The sequence below is a fragment of the Glycine soja genome, chromosome 19 (genome assembly GCF_004193775.1).
Source record: "Glycine soja cultivar W05 chromosome 19, ASM419377v2, whole genome shotgun sequence".
Classification (NCBI taxonomy): Eukaryota; Viridiplantae; Streptophyta; class Magnoliopsida; order Fabales; family Fabaceae; genus Glycine; species Glycine soja.
In genome coordinates, this window is record NC_041020.1 from 36,238,501 (window position 1) to 36,259,431 (window position 20,931).

General features: G+C 33.8%; 2 protein-coding genes across 2 annotated transcripts; both read left to right on the top strand.

Moving 5' to 3' along the window:
* The first annotated feature begins 1,072 nt into the window (after nucleotides 1-1,072).
* On the top strand, nucleotides 1,073-3,242 carry LOC114398146 (NAC domain-containing protein 87-like). The gene is made up of 4 exons (XM_028360304.1): nucleotides 1,073-1,407; nucleotides 1,633-1,913; nucleotides 2,086-2,861; nucleotides 2,898-3,242. The coding sequence occupies exons 1-3, from the start codon at nucleotides 1,221-1,223 to the stop codon at nucleotides 2,833-2,835; spliced, it is 1,218 nt and encodes a 405-aa protein (XP_028216105.1). The 5' UTR covers nucleotides 1,073-1,220; the 3' UTR covers nucleotides 2,836-2,861; nucleotides 2,898-3,242.
* A 6,310-nt stretch (nucleotides 3,243-9,552) lies between these two features.
* On the top strand, nucleotides 9,553-20,498 carry LOC114400677 (U11/U12 small nuclear ribonucleoprotein 65 kDa protein-like). Its single transcript, XM_028363249.1, has 11 exons — nucleotides 9,553-10,007; nucleotides 11,478-11,549; nucleotides 11,822-12,049; nucleotides 12,875-12,956; nucleotides 13,092-13,271; nucleotides 13,628-13,792; nucleotides 13,878-14,048; nucleotides 18,983-19,070; nucleotides 19,266-19,324; nucleotides 19,537-19,602; nucleotides 19,879-20,498. Exons 1-11 carry the CDS (start codon nucleotides 9,802-9,804, stop codon nucleotides 19,960-19,962), a joined length of 1,401 nt encoding a protein of 466 aa, XP_028219050.1. The 5' UTR covers nucleotides 9,553-9,801; the 3' UTR covers nucleotides 19,963-20,498.
* Nucleotides 20,499-20,931: the final 433 nt, after the last annotated feature.

Consider the following 20,931-nt stretch of genomic DNA (forward strand, 5'->3'; position numbering starts at 1 on the left):
GGTAGACCATGTACACATTGCCTGCTAAGAATGGATCGAACATTAGAAATCTCTTGGAAAATTCCCAATCCTTTCTTACTGCTTGGTTTTTTTGACTTATTATTGGTGTGAAACTGTGAAAAAGCCTTTGGAATATGGTTCTCAACATGCACCTGCTTTTTACTTCCCTTCCATTTGTTGTGTGGGGAATTAATTGCTGCCATCATTTCGATAAATTCCATTATGAATATTTCACAATTCATGCTCCTAATTAGTAAAATAAATAAAATCTAGCTAGCCAATCATAGAAGCATTAGATACGTACGATCAATATCATTGGTCTAATTTTTCAATAAGGTTAGGAATTGAAACAAATGTGTACAATTTATATTATGTGAAGCAGCCGAGCCTAGCTACCAACTGAAACAACCACCACCCACCTAAAGCTGCTACTAGTATTTGTAGACAAAATGAAATTTAAGTATTCAACTAAGAAGCAGAACTAGCAACTTCTGCTTTCAATAGTACACATTATAGAAAAAAATTGACATGAAGGAGGAACAGTTCATTTTTATTTTCTACTTCTTCCCACCCTTCCACACATTTAAACAGAGATGATGCAAACAGGCAATTGAAATCTGCAAAAGTTTGGTTGGATAAAGTTGTTATATTTCATTTATTTTATAAAAAAATATATATGAAAAAGTGGGGGAGGGGGCCTATAGAGAAAGTGGGGCCCACAAGCTTTGAAAGCTCCTTTTTTACCATTTTTCTTTTCTCATCACATTCATTTTCAAAGGGGTAGATATAGCGAAGAAACCACCCGGATAGGACATACGTCATAATATACCAATAAAAATACACGTATATATATTGGAAAAAACAAAACTATAAGGGGGAAAGAAAAAATAACAAAAAAGAATAAAGAAAGAAAAAAAAAAACAAATTAAAACACCAATCGTAGGCTTTCTCAGCAAGTGCCTTGCACACTACGGATCTTACAGCGTGTGAGGTGTAATATGCACACGCTCCTCTATTTAAACACACCATCTTCCCTTCGTTCTACTTTCTTAAAAACTCTCTTTCCACTTCTTCTTCTTCTTCTTAGAAATTGATTCTTCATTCCTCTTTTCAATCTCTTCTTAGTTATAATAGCTTTCTTCTTTTGCTAGCTTGAAAGGGTTTTGTGATACATATAATATTTTTGAATTCTTCAAACTTATATATATATATTTGATTTCATGGAAGAGCCTATTGTGGTGAACAAAGGTGAGGAGCCTCTAGATTTGCCTCCAGGTTTCAGGTTCCACCCTACAGATGAAGAGATAATCACTTATTATCTCACTGAGAAGGTGAGGAATAGCAGTTTCAGTGCAATTGCTATTGGAGAGGCTGATTTGAACAAGTGTGAACCTTGGGATTTACCAAGTAAGTTAATTTAATTTCTCTCTCTCTCATATTGTAATAAACTTTAGCTTCTGGTTTGTAAATTTGATGGTTTGAAAATTAAAGTCGTCTGTAATTTATCGACGGCTATTACAGACAAACTCGTGGTCAACTGTAATAAATTCATTGTAATAGCAAACATTCTTCTTGTGATTATTTTGAGGTTCGAATGAAATATTGACTAGGTTGGGTTAATGTGTTGTGCAGAGAAAGCCAAGATAGGGGAGAAAGAGTGGTACTTCTTCTGCCAAAAGGATAGGAAGTACCCAACTGGGATGAGGACCAATAGAGCAACAGAATCTGGGTACTGGAAGGCCACAGGAAAAGATAAGGAGATTTACAAAGGGAAAGGGAACCTTGTGGGGATGAAGAAGACCCTTGTGTTCTATAGAGGGAGAGCTCCAAAGGGGGAGAAGACCAATTGGGTCATGCATGAGTTCAGATTGGAGGGCAAATTTGCAAGTTACAACCTTCCTAAGGCAGCAAAGGTATTATGAAAAAAAGTGAATCCTTTTTTTCTTTTTAGAGAAGTGTCCTTTCTGTGTTAGTTTGGGAGTTTCTTTCATGTATCTCCTTTAGTCATATAGCTTTAGTTTTATTAATTGTCTCAAGAAAGCTAACAGTTTTCTTTTCTTTTCCATTTTTTCTTTATTATTGCAGGATGAATGGGTTGTCTCAAGGGTTTTTCACAAGAACACAGATGTCAAAAAGTCCTCAACTCCTGGCCTTTTGAGGATAAACTCTATTGGGGATGATCTTCTTGATTATTCTTCACTACCACCTCTCATGGATCCTCCTTATGGCAACACCAACACCACCAACAACACTAACCCACTTTCTTCATCAACTAAATCACAATCAGAGGGCTATTATCTTCCCAGTTTCTCCATCAACAACCACCAGCAGCAGCTTCTCATCAAGCCAGAAGATCACCACCACCACAGAAGCTATAATGAGATTCCCACAATTAACTACACCTCAAACCAAGCCAATCTCAGCAACAACGTTAACGCAATGGGCAACAACACTCTCTCACAGCCCTTAAACATGTTCTCAGCTGATTACTATGTGCACCAAAACAGGATCAAAAGTTCCATCATGCCAAGTGTTGCAGGCTCAGATTTTGTTAACAACAACAATAACCATCATGAAGCTATCCTAAGAGCATTTGCAGCCAAGAACAACGAGCACATACAGTGCAAGATGGAGCAATTTTCTTCTAATCACTCACAAGACACGGGCTTGAGCAACGACAGAAACACTACTGACACATCCTCTGTGGTTTCGAAGCAGCAAGACAACAACATGGGAAGAAATAATAATAGGGCATTGTACGAGGATCTTGAAGGCCCTTCTTCAGTTGCACCTCTCTCAGATTTGGAATGCCTGCAGTGGGATGATGACTACTGAAGAACAAGATAAGAGAATTGAATTTTATATATATATATATATATATATATATATATATATATATATATATATATATATATAAAAGCAAGTTTGCAGATCCATGGTTTTTTCATTGTGGGATCATAAGCACCGTGCATAGTAATCACATACCCTTTTGTTTTTTTTGTTTTTCTTTTGATTTTAATTATCATTATAAACATGGTCATACACATTATTAGGACATCATCATAGGAAAAGTTCTTGGGTACACATACATACACTGTATAGATTTATGATATCCAGGCCTTTTCGGTGTTAGTTTTTTTCTTTTTCCTTTTTTCTATTCTTCATAGGTTATATCGAGGGGAAGGACTTGATGAATCATGTACATCTATATTCTTTTGTTATATCAGTGGGTTTTTTTTTTATTCTTTTCGTTGAATTTTTTAGCTGCGTCATATATTAATTCCAAGTTCACACTCGTCCCTTCTGTATACAGACCAGAATTTTCTTTGTATTATAAAAATCTAGTTGAATTCTTCGGAGGATATATACATAATTTCTATCCATTTGTTCTTGTAGATATTTCCAACAAATATTTATTCAATCTATATTATTTTTTACTCGTTAATTATAAATTACCCTTAATTTGATTCTTCTGCTGCATAATATATTTTATACGCTGTCGAATATGTATTTGTGAGTTGTGACACCCCACCAACAGTGCGGAGCATTAATTCCTAAGAAAATTGTGTATTTTTTTTTCTTTTTTGCCAACCTGTGAATTTAAAGTTTCCGGATACCTAGCTAGTGCCTACCTCCAAGACACGACTATTGTTTCCTTTCAAAATTTCATGTACTGGACACCACAAGATATGATGATGCCTTTGATCACGTCGAATTTTTTCGTGAAAAAATTATTAGTGAATTGGAATTGGTTCTGCATGAAACTAGCACAGTTTTAAGATATTCTTTTTACCAGCAAAAATAACATTTTATTAGTGTCAACAGCTTTAACACAAGCTGTTTTAAATCATCAGCTTTAGGATATATTAAGATACTTAATAAATACATTAATTTTTTAAGGGCATTTATTAAACTTAATTAAATTTGGTTATTATATATATATATATATATATATATATATATATATATATATATATATATATATATATATATATATATATAAATGCAGTAATGATGAATACTATTATCATAAACTACATAATGAATAAATTAAGTATTTTTAAGGGAATTAATGAAACTTAACTAAATTTGGTTAATATATATAAATGGAGTAATGAATATGTGACTGGAATCTGAGTGAGTACCAATTAGTCAAGCTAATGAAGCATGTGAATAATTCCCTGAAACTGCGCAGAAGATGACTGTGAGGAGCATTTTCCAGAACATTAACCTGTGTTTTCTTTTTAACATTAACATCAACCTGTGTTAAGCATAGAAAAATAACGAAAATGAGATGGGAGAGAAAATTTTGAAATTTAAATTGAATATAAACATTAAAATACAAAGAAAGAAAATAAATCTTGTTTTCAGAAGTTTTTTTTTTTTCCTTTTCTTTAATCTACAACAATAAGTTAAATAAATTAAATTTAACATTTTAAGAAAATACAAATGGACAAACATGTAAAATAAAACTTTGATTTTTTTTTTTTACATTGTATGTCAGCTAATAAAATATCAGTGTGATTTTCAAGATTGCTATTATAAAATACCACAAATTTATTATATATTAATAATTAAATGACCATATATATGATCAGTATATATACTATTTTCTCTAAACAAAATAGGTAGTATATTATTATTCATATTTTGTCTTGGATTTTTTTTCTCATTCAAAGCAAACCATAATAGAAGCACATAAAGCATAAAGTCTCAATAATAATTACAAAGTAATTGTTTCTGTGACCACAGGCTTCTTGATGATTTGAATTTCTGCAGCATCACAGTGACGAATGTCATAATTATCTTGACCGGAATTAACCAATTACAAAAGTACTCTTATTTTTAATAATTAATCATTGGTGTAAATCCAATGGTATATAGGAGTATGTCTTAATTTGTTACAGAGGAAGGACAGTTTATAAAGGATCCAAACATTGTTTATGATTGCCGCCGGAATCTTTTGTTGAAAGAAATTAACCTACTCATCATCAATGTCCACCTAAATATGCCATAGGTTAAAGGTGTTCTATCTTCCTTTTCTAAGCCTCTTTTCTAACATTGTGCAAATCATTGTACATGTTTTGCACACACATACCCTATATGCATGACTCATGGGTGTATATCTATACCTTTCTCAAGCTATCTTATACTTTATAATTTATTTCTATTTATACGTATATATGTGATCATTTTTTTTTCCCGCTTTTGCCCATTTATGAGTTGTGCGTGTTAGGCAAATTAATAATTGAGTCTCAATGGATAAGATCATAGGAGGGTATATATAAAAAGCTGGAATATCCATGTGAATGTGGGAAATCAAAGGGGAAAAGAGGGATGGATTTATAAGCAAAGGCTAAAAAGGGGTGAGAGAAAGATTGATGGATGGATGGATAAATGATGGGGTACATAGCAAGCACGGTAGAGGTGGCGGGGGAATGGGATAAGGGCAAGGAATTAGAGGGTATCGGTTATTGGAAGAGAAGAAAGGTTTAGTTTCTCCATATTCATGTGATGTGAGTTTTGAGTTTAGGTTTTTTTTATTTTCTTCTTCTTCTTTTTTTGTGATTAATAATGGGAAAATGTTAAGTGCATATTCTTTTCCATTCAAAGCAAAGCGTTCATTGCGGTTTTATGCTTGCGGGGTAGTTAACCGCACTTTTATGGTTGTGCCTTTTGGCTTCTTCCATCTTATAATTAATAATGCACTGCTTGCTACTTGATCTTGATTCTTGGTGCTTTTGTTGCTTCTTTCATGGGAGGAAAAGTAGGGGAAAAACACGCAAAGGTTGCGAAAGTGATATTTGTGGGAAGCAAAGGAAAAAAGCGACCAATACACTCGTTAATCATTGGAAGAAAGAGTAACTTTAGTCTTCTTTTTCTAAAAGATGTCGAAATTATACTGTACGTCATCCTTAAACATGGAAAAAAGAAGCAATTCATGTATGCAAATACATGTTTCAATTCGTTTCATTCTAATTTTAACGGTATAAAATCCGGATTTCATCAAGTTTAGAGTTGGAGTTTCCCAATGTGTAAATAGGTTGAGGGTTGTGGGTATGGAATATGGATACTTGTCCCACACTCAAACCCAATTTACTCCAATGATTAAATTATAATATGAAAAAAATGTTATGCAGAATGTAAATTTTTTTACATGGTCTTTCATCCAATCATAACCTATAATATATAATAAATTTATTAATTTTTAAAATAATTATTTTAAAATAATTTAAATAGTGATTTATGATGAAATAATACCGTAAAACACTACCTAAGTATTAAACTCTTATAATATTAGTTAAATTTCAAAATTAAACTCGAGTATTTAGATTAATATGAATTTAATTCTTAAATTTCTCTTCATATTAAGGTTTTTAATGTTCATTTAACGTATTATTTAATCTGAAATGTGCTTTTTAATATATCTTATAAAAAAAACATGAGATTGCATATAAAAGTAAAAAAAAAACATGAGATTGCATATAAAAGAAAGAAATTAATGAAAGTACCTGGGAGTAAAAATAAGTTGAATCTAATTAGACTTTGTTTAAGTCAATCTTACCTACTTTATAATCCTGTGATTCAAATTTGAAAATGTTACAATATTTTCTTAAGATAGAGTAACTTAACCTTTATATAAGTTTTGTCCATTTATTTAAATATTTACTTCATATTATGATTTTAAGCAAGTTGATGAGCCTGAACATGTCAATAAGCTTACACAGGCTAATGAGCCTATCACTTATTAGAGCAACAAATTTACAAGCTGACGGATTTATCACTTAACAAAACTACACTAAACTTTAAAACTAACAAAACTATCACATTATAAATAGTTAAAACTAAAAGCACAAAAAATTACATTTTACAGTAATCAAAAACCGGTTTAAGTTATAAATATAATGATTTATTGTTAAAATAGTAATATAACATCAAATAATAATATTTAAAAAGGAAGTATAATTTTTTATGTTTATAAGAAATGAGTATAAATTTTTAAAATATAGTATCATTTAGGTGTTTCTTATAAATATAACTTAAGTAAAAAACAAAAATTGAATCATTATAGTTTGATCGTGAATCAAACCTGATTTGTTGCATGAAAACATGGGGAGGAGTTTGAGATCGCTCACCGACCAATGAGGGGCCTCCAACAAACGATCTTCTAGAACAATGTCCTAATGAAAATGATATTCCTAACATCCTAGGATAGGATGATGCAAATTTCTTCTGTACGGAACCACTATTCCACACCCACTGCGATATGCGAGTAAATTTTTTATGTTTTTTTTACTATTTATATTTTTGTGGTTTATTTTTTTTACTCACAAAAATAATTTATTTTTAATTAAAAAAACTCAATCAATTAGAAAAATAATCATACAATAATGGTGTTACTATTTTTTTAAGAAAAATATATTACCAGAGAATAAAATTCCCCGTCCATTGCATTTGCCTGGCTTTGTTATTAACCTTCTAGAGTTTTATTATTATTAGTAGTACTATTTTCTATTTTTATATTTTCATCTCACTCCGATTTTAAATTGGCGCGTAAGGATTTAACCCACTGAATCATGTTACAGTTATGTGTGCTATCTTCTATCTACGACAAGAAAGGAGTGTGCCTTACCCGATAAGCATATAAATGTATCTTTATAGGTTTTGGGATAAATTCTTTTGGCATTCAATTTCTAGCATCATTCTTTTTCATTTTACCGGAAAAAAATAATTCTCGAGGCTGGCACGAACAGACAGGCCGTGTTGACCATAAGGTCAACGAGGCCTTTGCCCTAGGTCCTCAAGGATTTCATTTTTATTTTATATTTTTAATATTTTTTTATCAATTTAAATTATTAAGTGGTAAATTTTATTAAGATATGATGTATTATTTGTAATTATTTTTTTATTAATAAGATTATATAATCTTAAGTTACGAATGCAATGATTATCATAAATCATTTAAATAAAATTTTAATTTTATTTCAAAAAGTTAAAGAAAATTATTTTATATTTATTTTAGATTTAATCTCTCCTTTACCTAAAAAATCTATTAAAATTAGTACAAAATTTAAATTTAATGAGTGAGCCTATGGTTGATATATAAAAAAAAGAAGATATTTTAACGAAAATTATTGATTATAAGATCACACATTTAGCTAAAATTTTATTTCATGTTGATATTTTGTATCATAGATTAATTTAAATCTTTAATTGAGAGTCAACTTAAAATTTGAATAATATTTAAGATATGAAATCATAATTTTTTTTTAAAATAACAAAGTGTATTAAATTAAAATTTGAAGCAAATTTAATATTAAGTCTCATCAAAAGTTTCTTCTATAGTTTTTGGATTTTTTTTATGTTATCCTGTATTTTCAAATTAAATGAGTGTTTAATTTTTTTCTGTTTTTATTTATTTTATTGAATGTTTGCTGAGACATGTTTTTCTTTCAAAGCTTAGAGAACATTGGTCCTAACCCTACAGAAAAGTGGTGGGTTGCAATGGGTCATAGGCATGAAAAACTATTCTAATAATGAGATCGGTTTTAATGTAAAATCATATTAGAAAATTAATCATTCTAATAATTTTTTTCTTTTTTAAATTTTTTATTTTTTAAAAATCTTTTCTAAGATGGTTTATTTTGAAAAACTCAGTCCATGATTATTTCCAAGGAAAAAACATGAGAAAAAAGGGAGGACTTCCGACTTGGAACACAAGATAAAAACCTAGAGCTCGAGAAAAAAAGAAGAAAGTCATTGGAAGTCACCGACTACTTCCACACCATCTTCCTTCCATTCCCCCACACATTGTTAATTTTTTTTGTATGGTTAAGCCTCTCATGATAATGACTCATGAGAGGTTAAACCACTCATGATTGAGGAGCTTTTCACCAAACTCTCTTGATATAATAATTCTCACTATCTAATTAATGTTATTTCTAATTTCATTGTATCTTTTTGTGCTTATTCACATATATTTGATTTGATCACCCATGTATATGCTATATTTAGGGTTTAGGCATTGGAAAATATTTTTAATCCTTAGAACTAGAAAGAACATCTAAATGCTTCATTGCTAGGGATAGTGTGAGATGATTTAGCGTGTGTTATGCATCTCCATTAGTCATCCGGTTCAACTAATTTAGTTCTTGAGTGATTAAGAAAGAAATTATGAGAATTAGTCCCTCTCATGTGAGGAATCACATATAGGAAAGCCCCCAAAATATTCAAATCGTGAGTTCACGATCTTTCGTCACTCCCGGCATTTGTTTTCCTTACTCAATCATGGCTTAAAATAGTATAGTTTGTTTAATTTACAAAAAAAATCCTCAGATTGCACTTCATGAATATATTCATTAATTGTACAAAAATTAGATATATATCATTCATGTGAAAACGATAATCGACCTTTTTTTAAATTATCACTTAAACGAATTAATACATTTAACAAGTTAAATTATATATTATTCTCTTTGTTTATTATTTATGATTAGATAGTGATTAATGATTTAACCCTTATTACTCATTAAATGTTTAGTATAGTCATCCAAGACCGATAGCATTGCAGTAACACTCCCATAATTTTTTTCTTCCAATATCCCTAAAAATGCACTCCCTTGCTCACTACCCCAAATTTTCTTTCCGTCAAATCCTTGCCGGGAGCACTGCACAACAAGCAACTGCAAAATTTTTGGGCATTTGAATTCTCCTTTAACCCTCTCCTTTCCCCTGTGCTTAACCCTTCAAATAAATTGAAATTCGACAGAAAAAAGAGACGGTGCCAGTTGGTGACATTTCATGGCTAGCAATCCTTCCCCTCACGGGCACATGCATCAGCATCAGTTTGCGTTACAGGGCACAGAGTCAAAGCCTTGTGACGCAGAATCACTGGTGCCGGCGACCCTTTTGATTAAGCACTTGCCAGAAGCCATTCCTGACGTCACCCTCTCTCGGATCTTGGCCAATTTCGGCGCTTCCTCAGTTCGCCCTTGCTCTACTGGCAGGTATTTAACTGCAACACCTTTCAATTTCCAACATTTTTTTTTTTAAATTTGAAGGTCGTTTCTCTTGTTTGAATATGACTATGGTTAACACTTTTGTGAGTATTATGTTGTGATGTCAGTTTCGTAGTTTATTTGTAGAGGTAGAAATATTTCAGTGTTGATATGTATCCTTTAAATTGGACATAACGAGAAAGAAAATATAAGTAGGAGGGGTTTGACAAAATGGTAGTGAGGAAGAATAGAAGAAGTAGCTAGTTTTTTTTTATTTTTTTATTGACAAATGTTAGTTAGTTAGTTTTGTTAGAAATGTTAGTTGGACGAATCGAATCCGCGACCTCTCCCCCCTACCTTCTCCCTTCACCCTTCCCGGACCACTGGGGCAACCTTATATCTCCCAGAAGTAGTAACTAGTAGAATGCGAGTTTGTAAGGTTTTAAATTGCAGTTTTTTCCGTTGCAATCCTTGATTTTGTGGTAAATTTTGGACAAATGTAGCCAATGTGGTTGCACTTGCGGTTACACGGTGTTCAAAAACATTGATGTTGCGGTTGGTATAATGGGCATGACCGTTTTTCAGAGCCTTCTGTGTTTGTATTAATACATGATGTAGTTCTTCATTTCAGGCAGTGACGGAGCCTTAGAGTGGAATTGTGTTTTAACATTGCTTATGTGTCTTTTACTTTGCATGATGTGTTTGGCCATTTGTGGTTTCATGAAATGAAACCAGAGAATAGGAGTTTCTTTTGTGGCAGAATGATCACAGGGCTAATTAAATTTAAAGGAGTTCAACAATTGTTGACTGTAAAAGAAAACCAACAATATTTTGTATTTCTTTATAGGAAAGAAACCATCCTCTCATTCTCCCTACTATTTCCACCGTTTGGTTGTGACTTTTTACCCTTTCAAGAGTTTAATCTTGCTTAGTAGTGAAAGCCATCTAAAAATTGTAACAGTGTGACTGTGTTTGGCTGCACATCATGCGTGTTGAATCAAAGCAAAGTCTACTAGCTTCTGCTACATTTTAATGGATTGTATGTTAAAATTTGCTAATAATACATGAGTTTACAAAGCGTAACCAGACACACACTATGTTCATTTTGAGACTGTCTGTTATTGAACCTTTTTTTTTTCATTGAAGTAATAATTCCTTTACTTATTTGTGCTATCATATCTCGGAGAGAACTATGTATTGGGTGCAACTTTATAAGTCTCCTGCTCATTAATCTACCTATGTTTTTAATTGTGAGCCTCAACTTTATATTCCTTTATGTTTAACTGCTAAACTTATTGTGCTACTTGAACCTTGTTTTTGTCCTTGGTGGTACTTCCAATTCATTCATACATGTTCTTTATTCAAGGACATGGAAGATTTGAGTGGCATTTGGCCAATTTATACTTTTTGTTCCAATTTATTTGTGTTCATGAATACTGCCAAATGATGCTTTAATCTTAATTTCTTGATCTCATTCAGGTTGAGAAATTGTGCTTTTGCGGATTTCAAAAATGAGATTGTGGCATCTCAAGCACAACGGCAACTAAATGGGTATTATTAATTGAATAATTTGCATACAGCATACTTTTTTTATTTCAAATATAGAAATAATTTGGCTCCATATTTGAAGAGAAAACCTTGGTATACAGTATTCTTGTTTGGCTTTACATTGCAGTAATCTATTCTGATATCTTTTTTAGTGGGTTCATGATTTTGCAACACAAAGAAAATACGTATAAATAAATTCATGATGAGTCAAAGATAAAACCATAAAATATTTAAGCTAAATGATTATAATTTTTTTTTTGCTTGGGATTGATCAGGTTGAGATTTCTTGGTAAAGTCTTGTCAGCAGAGAGAGCTAGTAACCCAACTGAGAATGGTGAAAAAAGTAGCGGAGACCAGTTGGGAAAGGACTCTAAAACATCAATGCTGAAGAATGCAAATGTAACCAAACCTATTGATGGAGATACAAAATCAGGAGCCCTCCCTATTCCTGAACCTATTGCTGATAGACTTGGTGTCAATTATCCATTTCCTCCACATCTTGAGTATGCTGCTTCTTCTCACTTTGCAGTTGTTAGTATTTGTTGCTTTATTGCAATAGGATGCTAAAGGGATGCCAGCCTGCCAGGTGCACAAATATGAAAAATAGTTTAACAAAATGAAATGACTTGAGTAAAAAATGAAAGAAAATTACTGTAAATTCAGAGGAAAAGGATAAGAAGTTTATGGTTATATATTGTTGAGGTTGATGGGGTATAATCTTGAATCAATTTGAAAGAATTATTTTAAGAATTCTGTGCAACTTAATTTATTAGTGTAATGTCATGGTAACCCATTTTAATTGACACCATTCTTCTTGCAAGTATAAATGTATTGAGTACAGGACATTTTAAAGAATAAACAGTCTATTATTGATATGTTCTCCCCTTCCTCTATATTTTTTTACTCTCCTTTAACATCTTTGACTTTTTTTTATTGCATATGGTTCAATAATAGTATAATTAGGCAAAGCATAATGTCATTGCAAACTGTAATACTATCTAATGTGTACAATGATTATTTCTGCCCCTTTTATTGCCTTAGGTGTTAGATTTGGCCATTTGGGGTGGAAACTTGAAAAGAAAACCATGGATATAGCTTTACCAAATATTATTTCATGGGCAAATCTTACCGAATAAAGTTAGTTTTTTGTGTTGCTGTTAAATAAATAAATGAAATACATTTGAGATTGTTAAATATGTTTACTATCATGCATCCTAATATTAATTATGGATGATATTATATATGATGATAAGTTTTTAAAAACCATCTTTGCAGTGTAGTATCATTTTGTTTGGTTTGCATATAATCTAACAAAACTTGTTTTTCAGGTATGCTTACCCTCCACCTGATGGAAATATATTGACCAATATTGTGAATGCTCTAATTGCTGTTCCTCGCTTTTACACTCAGGTTGTTCCAGTATTAGTTGAGGCTGCTAGGATTTATTGGTTTCTTTATCAACCAATGTAACTTTTTTCTGTGTGCTTGTTTTGTGTTGAACTGACCACAAATAGTAATCATATTGATTGTAACTCTCTTATACAGGTTCTACACTTGATGAACAAAATGAACATCCCGGCTCCGTTTCGTATGGCACTGCCCACACCTCCATTACCTCCAGAGGTACCAGCACCGCCACCACCTCTACCTGCACCTACTGTAACTGTGAATCCTTGGTCTGCAGATCTGTCTAGTGGCGAATCTGAGATGGAATCTTCAGATGAGGTAACATCTTCACTGCTTTCAGAATTGGTAACATCCTTTATGATTGAATATGCAGATTGCCTAAATATTTCAGAATTGGTATAAAACATGTGTTTTTTTTTATCCACCTAAAAGTCTAATGTTATGTATTTAAGGTAATATTTCATAGATATTCACATTCCTTTTTATCACTGCACAATATACTTACACTACACTTTCAAGCTGTTGTTCTGTTTGAATTTGAAAACATTATTACTGAAACATAAATTATTTCATAAGTGATTATCAAACTATAAAATTATGATGCCATTAGGAGATATCTTTTTCCTATCTTTTTAGTCAAATTGTTATTACTGGAAATTATAACAAGTTTTTAGGAGGATGAAGCAAGAATAAGAAAGTCTGGACAAAAGCGTGCCAGGCGTGAGACCATTGTTGGCCCTGCTATTGATAAGGGTGTGGCTCATGAGTCTGTTGGAGTAAAACCAGCCACCTTGGTTCCAAAGGAAATCCCTGTGATAAAAAAGAACCATGTCTTAAAGGTATTTCTTTCCCAGAGATTGATTTTTGGATAACAATTAACAATGTTTTTAGCTCTTTAATTTTGTTTGCATTATGATTTTACAGATAAACATTGTTCCCAAAGCAACAGTGAAAGAACATAAAGATGATGACACAACACAAGAGTTACAAGAGCCAGAAAAAGATGTTCCGGATCCTAACAAATTTTTGACTCCAGATGAATTGGAGAGAGGAAAGTTGCCTCCTGAGGAAATCTTATCCCTTCCAATGTTTAAGGTATGGATATAAAATATCTGAATTTACAGTTCCATTCCAGTACTACAAGCCCAACGACAAGAAGCAAGCTTTATACCAGTCTATGTGGAAATCCAATATTTACTGTGTAGTCAAAGTTATTTTCCAATTTAGTCTCTGCTAATTGATTCAAAGACAATTTTTGTCAATGTCATAAAAATTCATGGTTTATTATATGTGGCTGAGGACTAATTGTGGCATTTCACTGCTGTAACTGTCCTGTTCTGCATTGGTTTATAAATAAGAACAATTTGCTTCAATACTCTATAAGAAAACACAATACACTTGGCTTAAGGAATTTTCCTACTGTTTCTATTTTGTTATTTTGTATAGGATATTAATATTAATGTTTTGTTGCTGGATGTAATTTATATCACAAATTCACAATGTCATATCCTGCATACAGGTTGTATTTCTTTAACTTTGGTGAGTAGTAATATTAGTCAAAATTTTCACAAGAACTGAGTTATTGAGTCTAATAGAAGGCTAGATGTAGTCATTTCTATAACTTATAAGCTAAATGTAGGGCTTGTTTGGATTGGAAAAATGTTTTGCTTGCATTTCCATTTTCCTGTTTTCACTAACAGTTATAAAAAAATGAAAAAAGCCATCTTATTTTCATTTTTTTCTCTGTTTCCACCACTTCAACAACAACAACAACAACAACAACAACAACGCCTTATCCCACTAGGTGGGGTCGGCTACATGGATTAACTTCCGCCATAATGTTCTATCAAGTATCATACTTCTATCCAAACCATTAATTTCGAGATCCTTTTTGATAACCTCTCTTATAGTCTTTTTGGGTCTTCCTCTGCCTCGAATTGTTTGTCTTCTCTCCATCTGGTCTACTCTCCTCACTACAGAGTCTACCGGTCTTCTCTCTACATGTCCAAACCACCTAAGTCTATTTTCCACCATCTTCTCTACAATAGGCGCTACTCCCACCCTCTCTCTAATAGCTTCGTTTCTAATTTTATCCTGTCGAGTCTTACCACACATCCACCGCAACATCCTCATCTCCGCTACACCTACTTTATTCTCATGTTGGCTCTTGACCGCCCAACATTCTGTTCCGTACAAAATCGCCGGTCTTACCGCAGTCCGATAAAACTTTCCCTTTAGCTTGATCGGTACCTTTGCATCACATAACACCCCCGATGCTTTTCTCCATTTCATCCATCCTGCTTGAATGCGATGATTCACATCCCCTTCAATTTCCCCATCATCCTGTATTACAGACCCAAGATATTTAAATCGTGTGACTTGAGGGATAATATGGTCTCCTATTTTCACCTCTGAGTTAGAAACCCTCCTTCTTTTGTTGAACTTACATTCCATATACTCCGATTTGCTTCTGCTTAGGCGAAAGCCATGTGTTTCTAGAGCTCGTCTCCAAGTTTCCAACCTCTCATTCAACTCCTCCCTCGACTCTCCAAGGAGGACTATGTCATCTGCAAAAAGCATGCATCTCGGCGCTATCTCTTGGATTTGTTCCGTGAGGACATCCAGAATTAAGGTAAAAAGGTAGGGGCTAAGGGTTGACCCTTGATGTAAACCAATTGTGATGGGAAAATCGTCTGACTCTCCACCCTGTGTCCTAACACTAGTCGATACCCTATCATACATATCTTGGATAGCTCGAATATATGCAACCCTAACCCCTTTCTTCTCTAGAGCTTTCCACAAAATCTCTCTAGGCACTCTATCATACGCTTTCTCCAAGTCAATAAAAATCAAGTGCAAGTCTTGTTGGGCCATGCGATATTGCTCCATCACCCGCCGTAATAAATAAATCGCTTCCATGGTCGACCTTCCCGGCATGAAACCAAATTGATTCTCAGTAACTTGAGTCTCCTTTCTTAATCTCCGTTCGATCACTATTTCCCATAATTTCATGGTATGACTCATGAGCTTGATTCCCCTATAATTTGCACAATTTTGTATATCCCCCTTGTTCTTATAGATTGGCACTAACGTGCTTCTCCTCCATTCTTCCGGCATGCGTTTTGACCTCATAATTTCGTTAAAGAGTTCGGTGAGCCACTCAAGACCTCTATCTCCAAGAGTTTTCCACACTTCAATAGGTATGTTGTCTGGCCCCACCGCCTTACCATTACTCATTCTTTTCAACGCTTCCTTTACTTCCTGTTTCTGAATCCGACGATAGTACTTATAGTTCCGGTCCTCTTCTCTTGTGTCTAGACTGCTAGAGTCATATCCATATCCATCATTAAATAAGTTGTGGAAATACGTCTTCCACCTTTCCTTGATATCTTTTTCATGCACTAAGACTTTGTCTTCTTCATCCTTAACACACTTTACTTGATCCAAATCTCTAGTCTTCCTCTCTCTACCCTTAGCAAGCCTATATATAGATCTTTCTCCGTCCCTGGTTCCTAGAGCTTGGTATAGTCCGTCAAAAGCTTGGGCTCTTGCTTCACTCACCGCCTTTTTGGTTTCATTTCTAGCTATCTTATACTTATCCCAAGTTTCAGAATTTCTACACCTAGACCACTCCTTGAAACACTCCTTTTTTACTCTAACTTTGCTCTGAACATTTTCATTCCACCACCACGATTCTTTACCCCTAGGTCCAAAACCTCTAGATTCACCCAACGTCTCTTTAGCCACTTTAATAATCTCTTGGGACATCTTGTTCCACATATCATTTGCACTTCCTTGTGATTGTCCACACCAACCCTCCCATATCTTTTGTTGAAAGATTCCTTGTTTCTCACCCTTCAAGTGCCACCATTTGATCCTTGGTGCTACCAGAGGACTTCTTCTCTTTGCCCTATCTCTAATTCTTACATCCATAACCAAAACTCTATGTTGGGTAGTCAAGCTCTCTCCCGGGATAACTTTACAGTTCAAGCAATACTTCCTATCAGACTTCCTGATAAGGAAGAAATCTATCTGAGAACATGTCCCTCCACTTTTGTAAGTGATAAGATGTTCCTCTCTTTTCTTAAACCATGTATTGGCTATAGAAAGATCCAAAGCCTCCGAAAACTCCAAGATGGATTTACCCTCCCCATTCATCTCCCCTAGGCCAAAACCCCCATGCACCCCCTCAAAACCTCTAGCCACGCTACCTACATGTCCATTGAGATCCCCTCCTAGGAAAACTTTCTCTCCTTGGGGTATATCCTGAAATACCCCTTCTAGATCCTTCCAAAATTTTATCTTAAAGTGTTCTGCTAACCCAACCTGAGGTGCGTACCCACTAATAACATTAAAGGTGTCCTGTCCCACTACCAATTTTAAGACTATGATACGATCTCCTACTCTTCTTACATCCACGACATCCTTCTTCCACTCCTTGTCCACAATAATCCCTACCCCATTTCTTGATCTGATTTTTCCCGTATACCACAGCTTAAATCCCGAGTTGTCTAATTCTTTCGCTTTTTCACCTGTCCACTTAGTTTCTTGTAGGCATATAAAATTGATCTTCCTCCTCACCATAACATCCACTATTTCCATAGATTTTCCAGTAAGTGTGCCTATATTCCATGTACCAAAGCGAATCCTCCTGTCATGAACTAGCTTCTTTACCCACACCCGTTCACGAAAATGTGGGAACCCTTGCTTACTTTTCACTACATCCGGGCGGCGATGCAGCGGCCCTTGCTCTTTTGACACTGTACTCGAGCCATACAGCGTGTTGCTTCCGGGCAACGACCTAGCATTCACATTATTACGTAATTGATCCATGTCATAGAGATTCGACAAAGTTTAACGTTGGCTGTCGAAAGCCTAACACAACCCTCTCCTTTTATCCGGGCTTGAGACCGGCTAAGAATAGCAAAGCTACCCTAGGCAGGATTTGTTTCCACCACTTCCAGTACAAATATTCAGAAACAAGAAACAAAATGATAATAAGGTGACATTTTTGTAATTATATGTGAAAACAAGAAATACAAACAGAAAAAGTTTTCTCCAAATGGAACAAGTCCTAAAATATCTGATTGGATTATTTTCCATTAGAATATTACCTGAAAGCAAGGGTAAAGAGGATGAGTTTTGAACCAGTTTTTGCACTAGCATGGTTGGGCAGGGGAAAAAGATTTAGATTTTGTTTACCTTTGAAAACTATCCTGTCTCTATCATGGATACCATTCTTGTGAGCTTGCACAGATAAATTTAGGAGTAGCTTGGATTTCCCTTTATTGATTTTTTAGAAGCCCCCTTAACAAGTTTTTTTGTGCAGTAAACTTGAATTAGTTTCATCTTTCAAGTGAGGAACTCTTACTGCTAGCAAGTAGCAAGTTAGCCTTTTATGTAATCATAAGTCTCATCACAGTACATGGCCTTTCATAAAAAAAAATTTGTCATCAATGGGTACTGATTACTGAGTTTTGGATGATGAAGTTATTTAACTAATGGAACTTTGCTGCTACTATTCTCTAAATGCCCCTGATGCATTGTGTTGTCCAATGGTTCCTGTTTCCTTATAACTGTCTGTATATAAGCTCCGGAACTGATTTCAGTCCGGAGACAATGTACAGATTCATGAAAAATAAATATATATGGCAAAGATAGAAAAACAATACTGCAGGCTCTTTGAGGGCCCTGCTTCCTCCCACCCCAAAACTAACCTTACTTTTTCTCTTCCCCTTTCTCACACTCCACTACCCCTTATACTGCCCTCCCAACAGAATTCTCCTCTGACTCATTCTCTTTCTGCCACCTGTCCATTTCATTAAGCTGCACATTCCTATTGTTTGTATTCTTCGTGATTTCCTCATAACCTTTGAGGCTTGATTCTCTGCTTCTCACCTTATTTCTCCTACAGTATACCTTAGTTATGACTTATGAAAGGTCTATCAAGAAATAATTTATTAGAGCTTCTATAGTGCACAAATTTATCCTTTTGCGACTTTCTTGAACTGATGGATTGTGTTGTGCAGAACTATACAGCTGGAAATCCTGCTCCTGTGTTGTATATTAAGAATTTGGCAAAAGATGTGATTGCTGATGATTTCTATTTTATATTTGGTGAGCTCTCAAGACTTTTACTGGATTCAGAATTTGTTTAATAGTCTTCACTTGCAATTTGAATGCTTTATATCTAAAAATGAAATAATGATATTATAAAAAAACAAAATGAAACAAACTACTGAGATTTTCATATTATATATTGTATGAATGTTAACTCCACAGTTTACATTTATCTTTCTTTTATTGCTACAGGCTCCTTGTTTGGAAGTATTGATGCTGCTAAGTCTGGTCTTCAAGTCAAACTGATGCAGGTAAAGTCTTCATTATTCCATAATCAACTTTACTGTTGATGCTATGCAAAAAGAGATCCAAAATAAACATTGCCTACTTATAAGATGATCCAGTTGAATAACATGCTGGTGTGCTGAGTCAACTAATCAACTAACCAGTATTTATATCCCCATGAAAGTCATGTGATAGCATATTTGTGAGCCTGAAATTGACAGCTAGTTTCGAATTTCAGGAAGGACGGATGAGGGGTCAAGCGTTTATAACGTTTCCCTCCATTGAGTTGGCCCATCATGCTTTGGTATGTTTCTCACACGAGATTGGTTTTACTCCTTTTAATTGTTCGCTGAAAAAAAAATGATGGTTTATTCAAGATGATTATGTTTTCAGATATTTCTTTCCTTTTCTGTTGTAGTCTTTTTTTTGTGTGTGTAGATTGTTACTGCAGCATGTGCAGTTAGACATGCTAATAATTGTTCTTAATTTTCATGAACTGTCCCGATAAGAATTTTTTCATGAAGTTATTTACTTGTTTGTGTTATTAATGGTTTATGTTGCATATTATCGTTGGTTGCAGAATCTAGTGAATGGATATGTATTAAAAGGCAAGCCAATGATCATCCAGTTTGGTCGAAATCCTACTGCTGCTAAGGCAACTTAAATCTATGGACACAGGAATTGCTCTTTGCTTGATTGCACGTATAACGGACAGCTAATGATGCATTCTTCGTTCACTCCTTGGTGAGGACTCTGCATTAGACCACTGCCACCACCACATTCTGGAATGTCAGTGATATGGATGCTGGCATGTACATTCTCCTTGGATTTATGGATGAAAAATGAATCTAGAGTCACATTGCTGGCAAGAGGCGTTGGAAATGCAGACCAAGGTCATTGCAGAAAACGTCGTATATAGTAACAATTTTTTTTTAATGTATTGTACATTCAACTAAGAGGATCCTCTTGGTTAAATTAAGCATATAGGAAATACATGATTTTTTGGTTCATTTTCGGCTGTGGAAACAAAAATATAGGAAACTTGGATCCAGCAACGTTGGACAATTATGGTTCTGACAACAATGGCTCCGGCATGGACATTACATTAGGTTTAGATAATCTTTTGTTATCAGACTAGTAATTGGACACATTTTTTTCCAAGGAAAATCTAGTGAGTTGCAGCTTGTCATTGCCAACATATATTCAAAGTTATCAAACTCGAGAGTTTATGTAAACTCGTGAAAGTTCTATAGACTCGACTCATGGACTCGACTCGTAGACTCGTAAGAGTCCACTTCATATAAAAGTAATAACAAAATATCTATAAATAACATATCAATTAAACATTTTAATAATATAATATAGTAAAATAGTAAATCATAAATTTCATAATACTTAAATAATCAAGTCTAGTAATGCATCAATACTAGATAATAATTTGTAATTAGAGAACAAGAGTTTGATGTTATTAAAGATGAAAATTTTATTATTCGGAAATAATATATTAAATGAAGGTATGTTGAATACTAACGGACAAAAAATAATCCAAAATGATTTACATTTTGATATAATTTTTTTAACTTACTAACTTCTTGAGTTTACTTTAGAGTTTATATAATCTATCCAGAGTCTA

Excerpts from the sequence above, each read along its gene's own strand:
- LOC114398146 (XM_028360304.1), top strand. The coding sequence starts at position 1,221 with ATGGAAGAGCCTATTGTGGTGAACAAAGGTGAGGAGCCTCTAGATTTG. Across the intron at positions 1,408-1,632 it reads TGAACCTTGGGATTTACCAA|AGAAAGCCAAGATAGGGGAG; the intron begins GTAAGTTAATTT and ends TGTGTTGTGCAG. Across the intron at positions 1,914-2,085 it reads ACCTTCCTAAGGCAGCAAAG|GATGAATGGGTTGTCTCAAG; the intron begins GTATTATGAAAA and ends TTATTATTGCAG.
- LOC114400677 (XM_028363249.1), top strand. The coding sequence starts at position 9,802 with ATGGCTAGCAATCCTTCCCCTCACGGGCACATGCATCAGCATCAGTTT. Across the intron at positions 14,049-18,982 it reads TATCCCTTCCAATGTTTAAG|AACTATACAGCTGGAAATCC; the intron begins GTATGGATATAA and ends TGTGTTGTGCAG. Across the intron at positions 19,603-19,878 it reads AGTTGGCCCATCATGCTTTG|AATCTAGTGAATGGATATGT; the intron begins GTATGTTTCTCA and ends CGTTGGTTGCAG.